Genomic DNA, 12,794 nt, shown 5'->3' with positions numbered 1-12,794 from the left:
TATGATACCGTACACAGCAGGTGGCATCTTCAGTCATAGGCAGAGATACAGTTGTAGCTGAGACACTTCTGCAAAGGGAGGAAAAGAAATGACACCACTAACTCCATCTGTGTGCAGGAGTTATTGTGACTGATGTGTTCCTATCTTCTTACCTATGTCTCCACTATCTTTCTGGCTGTCTTGGTTTCAAGTGCTGTCAGCTGTCCCTTGCTTTAGGCTGCCCTTTGTTTCCTGAGCTGTGTCCTGACACACTGGATGTGCTGGGATCTTTGTGACCTGCTAATCTCAGTATCCTTCTTATAACATTCCTCTCCTCCTGGTCACATCTTCTGGTGCTTTCACCCAGAACATTCTCAGTCTCTCCCTGCTTGTACCCTTCTTTAAGGATCTGTTACGATTCTCCACAGGTGCAGAACAAGACCGAAGATGAAACCTCTGCCTTGGGGCTTCCAGGTGAAGAGCCCGTGAAGCTTGAAGGAGAGGGCGAAACTCTCACCACAAGACCAGTGTGCACAGAAGCAGTTGTCACTGTGGTCCCTGTTGAACCTGAAAGACAAGACAAAATTCCTGAGTTAGACTCACAAGAGCAAACTTGTACTGAAAGCGTTCCGAGCACGGCACCTGCCCAGGGAGAGGAAGAAGATGCTGCGCTCCTTGGAGTAAAAAGCACAGAAGTCACTGCTGCTGAGGTCCCGACGCAGAATGAGGTAGAAACCTGTGCCCTTATCTCTGAAACCACAGCCTCAGAAGCAGCAGAAGCTGCTGAGCAGAGTGTGAGGGATGGGGATGATAGGCAGATAGTGGCAAAAGATCCTGTCCCCATCCTAGAGCCAAAATGCATAGAAACAACTGAAACCCTCGTCCAGAGTGATGAAACCAAAAGTGGCAAAATAGAAGATGCCATGCTCAAAACTGAAACACACTCACCAAGTGATAAGGCTCTCACTGAGGCCATGCCCCAGACTGAAGGAGACAGCACATCTAATGCAGCATCAGCATGCCTAGCTATCACTAAAAATGGAAGCACTGCCCTCACTGACGTAAGTCCTAAGACAAGTGAAACGCTAAGCAGCTTAGTTGAAGAAAGGACTGCAGAAACAGAACGAGAACTTGTAGAAACCTCGAACTATCAAGGCTTTCAGAAAGAAGAAAGCATAAACGGGCAGTTGATGGAAGGAGCCAAAGAAGTATTTGGATCTGGAGAACAGGAAGCAGTGAGGGGTGATGAATGTTGTTCAACAGCTGTCCAGCAAGAGGTTTTAACTGCGCGGGAGGAGGGCCCCGACTCAGACATCGTATTAGCTGAGAGCTTGGAGGCTCAGAAAATGCCTGTGCCTGTAGCAGCTGCAGCAGTTGAAGAGCATGTCGTGGCAGAAACCGTCACGCCCACAGACACAACAGCCGAAACTGCAGAGCCTTTGGCAACCACACCAGAGCAAATGGTTTCTGATGAGGTCCCATTTACCACCATTGACTCTTCAGGCAGTGAAACTGCAGAGCCTGGTAGGGCAGAAGCACCCCAGCCTCAACTAAGTCCCGCTTACATGAATGGAATACCAGAGAGTCCCCAGAGCACGGGACTACCCGAACAGCCTGCTGCTCCTTTAAGTGATGGTCTCTCCCTCACCCACACAGAATTTGAGGCGGATGTTGTTCCTTCTGGGACTATAGAGTCCCAGAGTACAGAAATTGTACTGAATGTCATCCAGACGGCCGTTAACAAACTTGCAGAAACAGAAGAGGCCTTTGAGTCAGAGCAGCACATTAAGACCATAGGGAAGAGCCCATCAGGTACAATTATACCTGAACTTCTGGAAAACATGCATGTGGATCACCAGTTCCTGGTAAAAAAGGAAGAGATATCAAGTATGGAACAAGAGCTCCAGCAATCCAAAGTAGAGAAACATGCTGCATTAATAGAGTCTGCAGAAATTCATGCAACTGTAGGAAAAACAAAAGACATGCTGTTAACTTGTGAGGTGCTGGAAGATGGACAAAGTCAGAATTCTCTAAGTATTGTGCCTACCCCTGAAGACATTTCAAAGGAAAGTGTAAGACTTCAGAAATCAGCATTAGAGCTAAGTACTTCAGAAGACTCAACCAAAGACCCTCTAGATGTACACCCACTAAAACTGAAGGAAAAGGAGATTGGGCAGGTTACAGAAATCTCAGACCAACATATAGGTCAGCAAACGTGTGCAGAAAGGGAGGAAGAACAATGTCACCTACCGGTGGAGGACGGGAAGATGCAGACGTGGCAAGATGATGGTTGCCAAGAAGGCACGTCTTGTGATGGTGCACAAAGTCAGAACTCCTTGGCTCCTGAGGCCTTGAATGTAAGTAGCAATTTTAGCCAGCAATTTCTTTTTCTCCCCAAAGTAGATTTTGCGCTCTCTACAACTGTTGTCTCTCTCCTCTTTTTTTTTTAATTCCAGTGAAAGACAAGTGCTCCCCTTTTCAACCAACAGGCCACAGATTTCCCTACTCTGACTACTTTACACCTTGTTAGTTTTCTGTACAGCTGTGCTCACATTAAAGGCCTTTGTCTTGACCTGTGGTTTAGGGTGATATTTCTGGGAGGCAGAACATGTAGTTTCCAGTTTTCCAAGATACGTTAAACACATGCCATACAGATGTGTATAAGATTTAATCCACAGACTTTTTTTTTTAATTTATCCTAAAGGAGGTGAGTGTTGCCTTCCATGGTAAACTTGAAGTGCCTCATTCCCAAAGCTCTTTATACTTCAGTGAAATCCAAATCAGAAAAGGTGATAGGTATAGTCTTTCTCTTAGCTATTTACTGTTATGCTTAACAAAGCCACATGACTGTCTTTAAATCCATTTCTAAAGCTGCTTGGGAAAGATAATAAGGTGTTTTTGAGAGAGTAAGTTGACATTAATACTTTTTTTTTCTACTGTCTTCTTACTTTCAGATGTGCTAAGTATCCACGTGGCATTTGGAGAGATGCTGGTCCTAGAGAACAACTGACAATCCTGTGACAGAACCAGGAGCTTAATTCACTACCCTTTATTCTTGGATGTTAACATCTGCTCTTTTGAAGACTTCACGTTTTTTGTCATTGTCATTAAAAAACAATGCCTTTAATGTTGGGTATATCTACACGTGTTCCATTCAAAGGTCATTTGCCTCTGCCCAAAATATCCCGTTTAGACTGGAAATGCACAACCGAGTGAATGGACAGACCACTAAAATTTGTGCCACAGTTATTACCGTCCCCTCACTTAACGCGTCCTGTCTCTGCCCTGACTTCTTGAATCCCTTCATTCATCCCAAAATCTCCTACCTCCTTTCTGCAGTCTCCCTTACCCCCAAACATCTTCCGTAGCTGCCTTGATCCGACCTACGAGCGGCCACAGCTGCTGCTCAACTTCTGTGCTGAGGGGAAAGAGGAGAGCTGACTGATGAGAACACACGAGACTTCTGGCTGACTAGCAGACGTGACTAGCAAACAGCAGGAACTGGATCACGCACAAATCCTTGAGCAAGATGCTCAAGATTTCTGCCTTTCAGTCCCATTCAGGTATCTCCATCCATCCTTCAGTTGTGTTTGTGCAGGCCTGATTTAGTCAGAAATTACTTCTACAGTGTAGCTTGAAAGGAGATTGAGAATGCTCTTTTTCTGTTGTTCAAGACTTCAGGTTTCAGGACTGGACTGTAATGTGTTGAATATTTATATGTATGTCTTAAACCCAGTTCTGATTTTATTGTAGAGCTATGATACTTCTGTACCGTTTAGGCGTACCCTTAAAGGAATTTTGTAGAGTAGCCTGGAGAGGAAATTGATACTGGTGGAGTGGAATTTGATAACATGTAGTTTCCTATTTATTGTTCCAGGTTTTTCCCTTTGTAAAATCTCTCCAAAACTTGGCTGTCATGCTTTGAATATTTATATGTATATCCTAAGCCCAGTTCCGATTTTAATGTAGAACTATGGTATTTCTAAAGACAAAAGGAGAGCCCTGACCTGTGTCAGATCCAACTGTGTTGACCAACGTCACTTCAGCTTGCAGTCCTCCCAGGTTTCTGAGAACCCTCCAGACTTAGTATTTCCCTGCTGTCTTACTCATACAGCAACCCCAGCTGTACCACAACACCCAAATCACACCCTGCTCAGTCCTGGTCACTGCCCCATTCATCCCCAAGCCTTTACCTCCACCCACACCATCTAACATCCAGGCAGGTAATGAATTCTGCTTTGGATTGCAAAAGACAGAAGTTTGGGGTGCTGAGGTCCTGGGATGTCCGTCCCTAACAGGAGTAGGTCTTCCCTTTTGTTGTTTACATTAAAATCAAACACGGGGTACCAGTCACAGCTCTGATTTCTAAAGTGAAGGTTACAGATCGCACTTTGTGAAACCGATGCCCACCAAGTTGAACAATAGCTCACTATCCTACCTGTATAGTAATTTATTTTAAAAACAACTTTTAGTGTACAAATGCTCTTGTTACGGCAGGTGCTTGCCTCTCCTCGGGGCTGCACATACAGCAAGCAATGCGACTGATTGCACTGGTGTGATTGCACCATCTGGTGCTGCCCTGTGTGGAAGCATCAAAAGATTTTTCCTTACCTCAGAGCAAATTATATAAATATTTAAAGCCAAACAATGTGGTTTCAAACAATCCAGTCTGTCTTTGTCCATTGTTAGTGGCAGCTTTCCCCCTTAGCTTTGGGCAATTCCAACAAATTCTGTTGGTTTCCACAGGTTTAAGTTGGCTTGCAAGTTAATCATGCTCTTAATAACACCTCACAAGTGCAAACTTGGCTGAATTTGTACAAATTGTGTACCTATGTACGTTAAGCCATATTGCAATGACTGCAGCAGGTAAAATGAGATAACAATAGCATGACCTGTGTAATCCTGATTCCTATGTTTGTAGCTCCAAAGCTGTTAATAATATGTAAAGTTAATTCTTGTCTGAACCTCATTTAAATAAAGCTAGCTTTATCACAATGTAGATTGTCTGTTGGTAGTAATTGGGCAGGCAAGTGCTTAAACTTGCTTGTTTTCTCCATTAATCCAAGGCCTAGGTAAGCAATGCAACAACCGTAACTATAAAACAAATACAAAGGCTTCTTGTAACTGACAGCTAAGAATATATATTGCACCTGAACCCATGCTAACGGTGCAAGGAGCATGACTCCGTCTAAATATCCTACTTTGTTCCAGCATATTGCTTTGGCCTCTGAAACTCTCATTTGAGACTGTGACTTCTGGCTTGTGCTTAAAAGCTTGAAGCTTTCTTTAATCCAATGTATTGGGTTACTGAATTTGATTTTGTGTTTTTAACGTAGATTTTCATTGATTAAATAAAATACAACTACAAATTTGTTTTAATGTGTGTATGTGTTTTTTTTTTCAGCTTGCTTACTGTAAGTTATTTTGATGGTTGCTTAATCTTCAGAGTTAGATTTGCTCCTGACGATTCATTTGTTGTTGACTGACCTTCAGCTTTTGATGTGAATTAATGGAGCTAATTGCAGAATTAAATGGCAACTTGGGTATAAGTTTCTATAAAATATGCGTGTACTATTAAGATACTTCAGAAAACTGTGAAGAAAGAAAAAAAAATCCATTAAATTCAAGATAGATAATAGTATTCAGTGAGCCAGAATGAAAAATCAGTAAATCACGTGCCTTGTATAGACTCTCACTTGAACTCATTTTGTAAAAGCTATGTTTGTGTTCTTGTCTCAGCCATGAAGCTGAGATGCTAAATTCATTATCAGCAAACACCAGCGCTGGTCACAGTAAATGCAGACACTAAAGTCCTCTGCCCATACTTGTGCAAGGTTTGTGCATTTATGATATCCTGGTACTCGTTAATATGAAGGTCCCTGAACAAGCATCAGTGTAGGGACTGGCGACCAAGCCACCTGAATCAGCAGGAGGCTGTTTTGTTGGAAATAGCTTGAGCATCCTGCCTGTTAGCTCAAGCTCTGGAAGCAGGTCTGGCTCTCCCGTTCAGACCTGGAGCATATGGGAGGCAGCTGTGCTCACAGAGGAACCTGCACAGCCTGGATACAGCAAGTGCCTGGGGACGGGCCGGCAGCTTGCCAGAAACAGGATGCCTGAGATGGTCGCGTCTGGATGCCGAATGCTGGATGTTTGTCGGTCACACAGCCACGTGGGAGGGGAGCGGGCCTGAGGAGGCTGGCGGCCCTGCAAGGAAAGGTACGGTTTGGTACGAGGAGCAATGAGGAATCGTGGCCCAGTGGGACCGGCAGCACAGCGTCTCAAGTCCTGGCTTCTTGGTGATGGACGAGCAGTGGCAAAAGAAGGGGTGTGAACACACCTAAGATGCTGCTAGCGAGGTGGAAGCTTGGCCACCACAATATTTATATCGAATTTAGGGCTGATGGCATTTCTAGTTGGACGCTAAGTTTAGTCTTTACAAAAGAGAGAATGAAAAAATAACAGTAAAGAATTCAGGAATGTTCTGATCTACTCATTGCTATGTACAACATAAAAAAATAAAAAACAGACAAACAAAGCAATCCCACCACCGCCACCCCCAGAAATGCCACCAAATTGAAGTGAGTTCCCTTTGTGTGTGCGTGGATAGAAAACTAGCTTTACAAGAAATAAAGCTGATCAATAAAACCTAAATGCAGCAGAAGGCCACAGTGTAACTTCTGTGATGAAGACCTTGTTAAAGAATATGCTCATACATACCAGCATAAGTAATAAGAATAATCTGTTCATATCTTTAAAGTTATACTTAGCAATGAATTGAAAATGCTGTGAAGATAGTGATTTCCCTTTCTGCAGGAGGCGGCGGGAGTGGCATCTTTTAAAATTTGATAAAAACAAGAAATATAAAAGTATCTGAACAACCAATTCTGACCTTTAAAGAATAAAGTTCAGTGTAGCTCTATTTTTCCCCTCATGGCTATTTTCTTGAGTAATAGAAAGGGAGATACTGAGAATGGATAATGGGTTTAGATAAAGGGGTCTGGATAACTGAATAATCTACTATAGATAAAGGGCATGGACCAAAGTTTAGAAGGTTACATTTGAATTTTAAATGAGTTAGACTGAAATATTAATGATTCTTATGCTTAGAAGAGCTTAAAATAGGCTGTTGAAAGAGGAGCGCTGAGGTTAGCCCGTTTTAATGTTCCGGTGAGAAATCTCTGCTTGATTCTGCTGTGAGCTCAAAATGTAACCAAATCATGGGAACAGAGCACCAATAACAAAAAAAAAGATACTCTGATTTTAAGCAAAGAAAATAAAGTAGGGGGAGTAGCAGTGATCACGCATGGAGAATTAACATTTTTCCCCAGGCTGGGAGGAGGTGATTAGCGCTGAAGAAGGGACACCTCTCAGGGAACGTGTGAAAGGTAACTATCCTACCAGACTCCTTGCCAAAAACCTGGTGAAAGTTTATATGGATAGAAAGGGAACACTGCATTAATTCATGGAAGAAAATCCACTGAGAGATTTCAAATATGCAGAAGGCACACCTGAGTCAGGAAATCCCAAAACTGAGTCTGTGAAAATATAAAGGGAAGTACCACATATGCTCGTCACGTACTTATACCCTGCCTCACGTACCCGCTTAGAGCCGCTGTCTGTGACAGGATCTAATATTACAGTTGTGCTTTGTAGTATATCGCTATTGCACTCTTACCTGCTGGAGCACTTTGGAATCAACACATGCCTGAAGTTAGCATGAGGCAGAAGAAAATGGGTTGTTTTTCCTGACTCACTGTCCACATTGCTTGTCACTGAGGCTGTCTGACGCTTGTGCTTTCCCCTCCCCTCAGGAGGTAGTTATTTCTGCTCTGCCTCTCGGGAATGGCAATGGCTGCTGGTTGTGCTGCTGTTCAGAGGTTGTGCCCAGAAACTGAGGGAGTTAACTTCTTCTGCTTTGACTCGCCACCTGCCTCCAAACCTTCCTGTCACCAGCATTTCTGGCAGGTTTCTTCTCTCTCTGCCCAAGATACTGCTTAGAGACAGCTTTTGGTCAGAGACACATTGATTTCCCCTATGGGTAAGCCCTCTGTGGTCTGATGAGGATGACAGTAATTGAAGCCCTCCTTAGATGTGTAACTACATCTACCTACCTCTCAGAAGTATCTCATAATCCTGGTAACAAAACACTACAGCCCTCCATTTACTAGATTATGAACTAATATTTATCCAGAAAAGCTAGAAGGGCTCTGCATCAGACCATGGCACCTGCTCCTTCCACTGCCAGAGAAGCAGGCATCATAATCTCTCTGCATCCAACAGGAGTCCTCTTCTCTGCCCCAGTATTCCCTCCAAGTAAATCATTCCCTCAGAGAAGGAAAGGACACTAATGCTCACACAGCAGCTGAATGTAGACCAACTCTTTAGTAGCTCTGTAATTGAGGATGACTAAGGTACCACATGCACTACAGACATTAAGCACAAGCTGTTCAACAGAGTTCAGAGGATAAGCTTTTTCTGTGCCAGGTGTTTTCAAGACATTACCATTGCTTCTGTAGTAATACTGCTGACACCAGGAGCGTCTGTCTCTTCTGCGGCCTCAGATGTAGCAGATTCCTGGTGCCACGTGGGCTGACTACAGCATCCTCTGTTGTTCAAAGATTTGCAGTCCTTGGCTCACACCTTGCCATTTGTTAACAATGCTTAATTCAAACAGGTGTGGAGAAAGGGTATCATATTCTTACTTCGGCAAACAAGAAAGATCTGAGTTCCCTTCGTTTACTTTTAACCAAATCTACGGACATCTGTTAGTTATTCAACTAAGGGCAACTTCTAATCATCATAAACACAGGGACACCGGGAAAGGGGGAAAATCAGAGAAACAATGATAGGTGGAGGAACCTTTGTAACCTAATCAGTGAAAACCTAATCAGCGATAATTACAGCACACTGAATTGGCTGTTTGCTAAGACCATTCGTGGATGAGACCATTGTCTCACGTGTGAAACCCACCAGGATGAGTCAACAGGGAAACTCCCCAGAAAACTGCCAACTGAAACTGCTAAGGGACTCATGGGATGCAGGAGGAAGAGCATTTGGGGACTGTATAAAACTGACTACAGGATGTTTGAAGGGGACTGTAGGAAGGGTTTAAGAATTAGGGGGTGTTTAGTGAGAGGAACAAAGGTGGGGAAAGGAAATAAGGCAGACTAGAGAGGAACAACTGTAGGAAAAGGATAGAGGTAACAAAGGGCTGTTTGAATGTAAAGGTGGCTGATCAGCAGCTTGTCAGATTGAGCCCTGTGCTTAATCAGCACAATCGGTCCCCTACCCTGTGTAAATCTGATTTCTGGCTGCTTTCTGCATGGCCTTGCTGTGTGCTCTGCACGTGCAGGTGTGAACACCGCAGGCAGGAGCAGAGGTCTGTGTGCCAGCAGCTGGGTGAGCCACGGCCTCAGGGCTCCTGGGTGCTGCTGCCAGTGGCTGGAGTAGGGCAGAGGGCTGGGGGCTGCTGCTGCACAGGCTGAGGGCCCAAAGCCCACAGCAGGAGCAACCCATGTGTTGTGGGGGCCACACTGCAGTAGCAGACTCCAATCCTGATCAGTGGGAAAGGAGGAGCAGGATCAGGCCACCCATGCTGTGGGCATGCAGCTGGGTGCTGGTAGAGACAGAGCTTTCTCTCTGTGTTAACCTCTGTGCCTGGGCATTTATGTATTTGTGTGTGTGTGCTCACTGGCAGGACATGCTCAGGCTCTGTCTCCTCACTGGACCTGGGGACGTGGAGCTGCAGCAGCCTCCCACCATCCACTGGTACAGGCAGTGCTGAGGCCCAGAGAGTGGCTGCCCCTAGGCCTTGAACTTCCCTCGCGTAGCTGGAACATGGTGTGCAGGGAACATCCAGCATTTTCCCCCCCGTAAATCATTTCTGCCACCCAGCTGTTGGCTCGTGTCTCTCTCCTGGCAGCTCTGCTGACAGACAGTGCGGGCAGGACCCCCCAGAGGCTCATTGCCCCTTCCCCACCTGGCCTCACCTGAGGCCAGACTGTCTCGACACCTGTGGATGCCGTTTGTGGCAGCCTGCAGCACCTCCTGCCTCCAGCACCTCTTTCTGCAGGAACTGGGTGCTTAGAAAAAGGAAAAGCTTCTCCTTCAGGAAAGGCTGCTCCTCTCCCGAGTGCTGGATTTACCGCCCTTACTCCAGCTGCTCCAAGACAGGGGCAGCGAGGGCCCGTTCTGCCCACCTGGGCTGGCCAGAGCGGCCTCTGGGACACCAGGTGCCTGCCTCTGCCACGGGCTGCTGGACAGCGAGCCAGGAGGCCCGGGTGGCTGCGCTGGTGTGACTGCACCATCTAGTGCTGTCCTCCGCATGCTCACAGCCAGGCCTTCTGCCGGCAGGAGGCTCAGCTGGTTTCTCACAGGTTGACACGAATTGTACCCGTGGTGGTTTTACCCAGCTGGGCAGCTGAGCTCCATCACAGCTGCTTTCCCACTGCCTCTCCTCAAAGGGAAAGGGGGAGAAAATATGATGGAAAGGGCTCAAGGGTTGAGATAAGGACGGGAAGATCACTCAACAATTATTGTCACGGGCAAAACAGACTCAGAGTAGGGAGATTAATGCAATTTATTGACTATTACTAACAAGCTAGAGCAGTGAGAGACTAAAAGCAAATTAAAACCACCTTCTCCCCATCCACCCTCTTCTACCTCCTTCCCCCAAGCAGCGTAAGGGAACAGGGAATGGGGGCTGCAGTCAGTCCCTGAGGCTTTGTCTCCGCCGCTCCCTCACGGTCCCTCCCTGCCCCTGCTCCCCGCGGGGTCCCTCCCACGGGATGCCGTCCTGCCCGAACTGAGCCTGCGGGGGCTGCCCACAGGCAGCAGCTCTTCAAGAACTGCTCCCACACGGCTCCGTACCACGGGGTCCATCCCCCAGGAGCAAACTGCTCCAGCACGGGTCCCCCACGGGCGGCAGCTCCCCCCAGACCCCCTGCTCCTGCGGGGGCTCCTCTCCACGGGCTGCAGCTCCGGCCCGGGGCCTGCTCCTGCGGGGGCTCTCCATGGGCCGCAGCCTCCTCCAGGCCACATCCACCTGCTCCACCGGGGGCTCCTCCACGGGCTGCAGCGTGGAGATCTGCTCCGTGTGGGACCCATGGGCTGCAGGGGGACAGCCTGCTCCACCAGGGGCCTCTCCACAGGCCGCAGGGGAACTGCTGCTGCCTGCCTGGAGCACCTCCTGCCCTCCTGCTGCACTCACCTTGGGGGCTGCAGGGCTGCTTCTCACTCCTCTCTCCCAGCTGCTGTTGTGCAGCAGTTTTTTTTCTTCCCCTTTCTTAAATCTGCTCACACAGAGGCACAAACAACATCAATTACTGGCTCGGATCTGCCCAGTGGTGAGTCCATTATGAAGAAAGCTGGGTCTGCCCCTTAACTGACATGGGGCAGCTTCTGGCCTCATCTCACAGAGGCCACCCCTGTAGCCCCTGTCTACCAAAACCTTGCCACGTAAGCCCAATACAACACCTCAAGCACACCTAGAGCAGTATCTGAGGCATCATTGCCACAGAAATCAGGTCCTGGACTCTTGCAATGCTATTGCTAATGTGGAAACCCAACCAGAAGCCAGCACTCAAGGCTGCCCAGGCAGGAGTGAGGCTGGAATGGGCTCCCTGGAGCAGAGTGACTTCTGCAGCCCCAGTTACAGGGGTCCTCGTGGCTGTTTCTGCAGGAAACTTCTTGTTTCATAAATAACCCAAAAGCTGGAGAAATTGACGTTGCAAAAGCAGCAACTACTTCAAGCCACTGTCTTTGCTGTTACATGAGCTCTCATCCAGCTTGGAAAGTCGTTAAAGAGGAAAAAGAATCACAGCATCAGCTTGCATTGGTAATGTGTGTGCATAAGATGCACATGTAGAATAATAAGCTACTTCAGTGGTCTCTAGCAGAAAAAATCCAGACTCAGCTTTAGATTATGAGCTGTGTTCAGTACCAGTGTGGATCAAGTCAGGAGGAAATAAGGCAGTGTTGGAAATAAATGCCTGTGGCTGTTCCCTCAACTCCTGTCAGGTGCTGCCCTAGCACACAGCTCTTGCTAAGGCCTGGTGCTGGCTGGTAGCAGCCCTGTTCATCTCAGTAAGAGCAGCACATGCATAGGGTACCAAGGGCAGAAGGGGACAAGGTCTGCTCTCGTTGCACCTTTGCAAGAGTAACTCCTTGGTAGTTTCTGATCAAAGCCTTCTGAAGTGGTTCCATCAGCAGCCAGGCTGCTAGGCTCGTGTGCTCACAGAGTGTTGCAGGGGATGCCTGCAGTGTGGTGGAAAAGGAAGGATGAGCATTCTCACTCCCAGCTAGGCAACTGTTTTGTTTATAAGTGCATGAGTTAGTGACTTTGTGAGTTAATGAGCGGGTGAATTAATGAAGCAGCTATTTAGAGAATTAAGAAGTTGGTCTAATCTATCAAAAGGAGATTGTACCCTTGCTAATGAGCTCATGAAAGAAAGCTTGATTCACAGAGTATGTTGCTCTGTGAATGTGAGAGACCCAAATGAACCGTGACATTTTATCAGTGTCAGAAGTTGGATCTCTCTCTGACACGTCTGTTGGCAGGGACGAGCTGCTTCACCATGCCAACTGAGGCAATTGGTTAAGTGAGTGTGTGTGTCATGGTGACAAATGAAAAACTGAATAATGAGTGTCAACGACTGGGAGACAAATTTGGGAAAGAGGGACTGTGAAAATCTAAGTGAGATGTGTCCTGGGTGGAAAGCTGCTGCATGGATGCTAATGAAATTTGGCATGAGTTTGAAGATAGGCTTCTTGTAATTTAAAGAAGGGAAAAGGGAAAGATGCTATGTGTTGGCTAC

At 46.7% G+C, this 12,794-nt stretch overlaps 1 protein-coding gene and 1 long non-coding RNA gene across 5 annotated transcripts in view; one reads left to right on the top strand and one right to left on the bottom strand.

Annotated features, from left to right (window-relative positions):
• AKAP12 (A-kinase anchoring protein 12) overlaps positions 1-5,352 on the top strand; it is a 30,305-nt gene extending 24,953 nt beyond the window's left edge. For all 3 annotated transcript variants that reach the window (XM_083827779.1, XM_083827780.1, XM_083827781.1), the window contains 2 exons: positions 408-2,336; positions 2,934-5,352. In XM_083827779.1, coding sequence (XP_083683905.1) covers positions 408-2,336; positions 2,934-2,942 — 1,938 coding nt within the window. In that variant the 3' untranslated portion in view covers positions 2,943-5,352. The remainder of the gene's footprint in view (positions 1-407; positions 2,337-2,933) is intronic.
• LOC310896002 lies at positions 5,128-9,684 on the bottom strand. Of its 2 annotated transcripts, none has more exons than XR_014581112.1 (2): positions 7,655-9,684; positions 5,128-6,183 (listed from the first exon to the last, which is right to left on the bottom strand). It is a non-coding gene; the product is annotated as an uncharacterized lncRNA (long non-coding RNA). The 2 variants fall into 2 exon arrangements; XR_014581113.1 differs by having other exon boundaries at positions 8,482-8,973.
• Positions 9,685-12,794: the final 3,110 nt, after the last annotated feature.

Source organism: Anser anser (genome assembly GCF_964211835.1).
Source record: "Anser anser genome assembly, chromosome: 3".
Taxonomy (NCBI): domain Eukaryota; kingdom Metazoa; phylum Chordata; class Aves; order Anseriformes; family Anatidae; genus Anser; species Anser anser.
The sequence above is the reverse complement of the archived record's forward strand: the minus strand, read 5'-3'. Positions and strand labels throughout refer to the sequence as shown.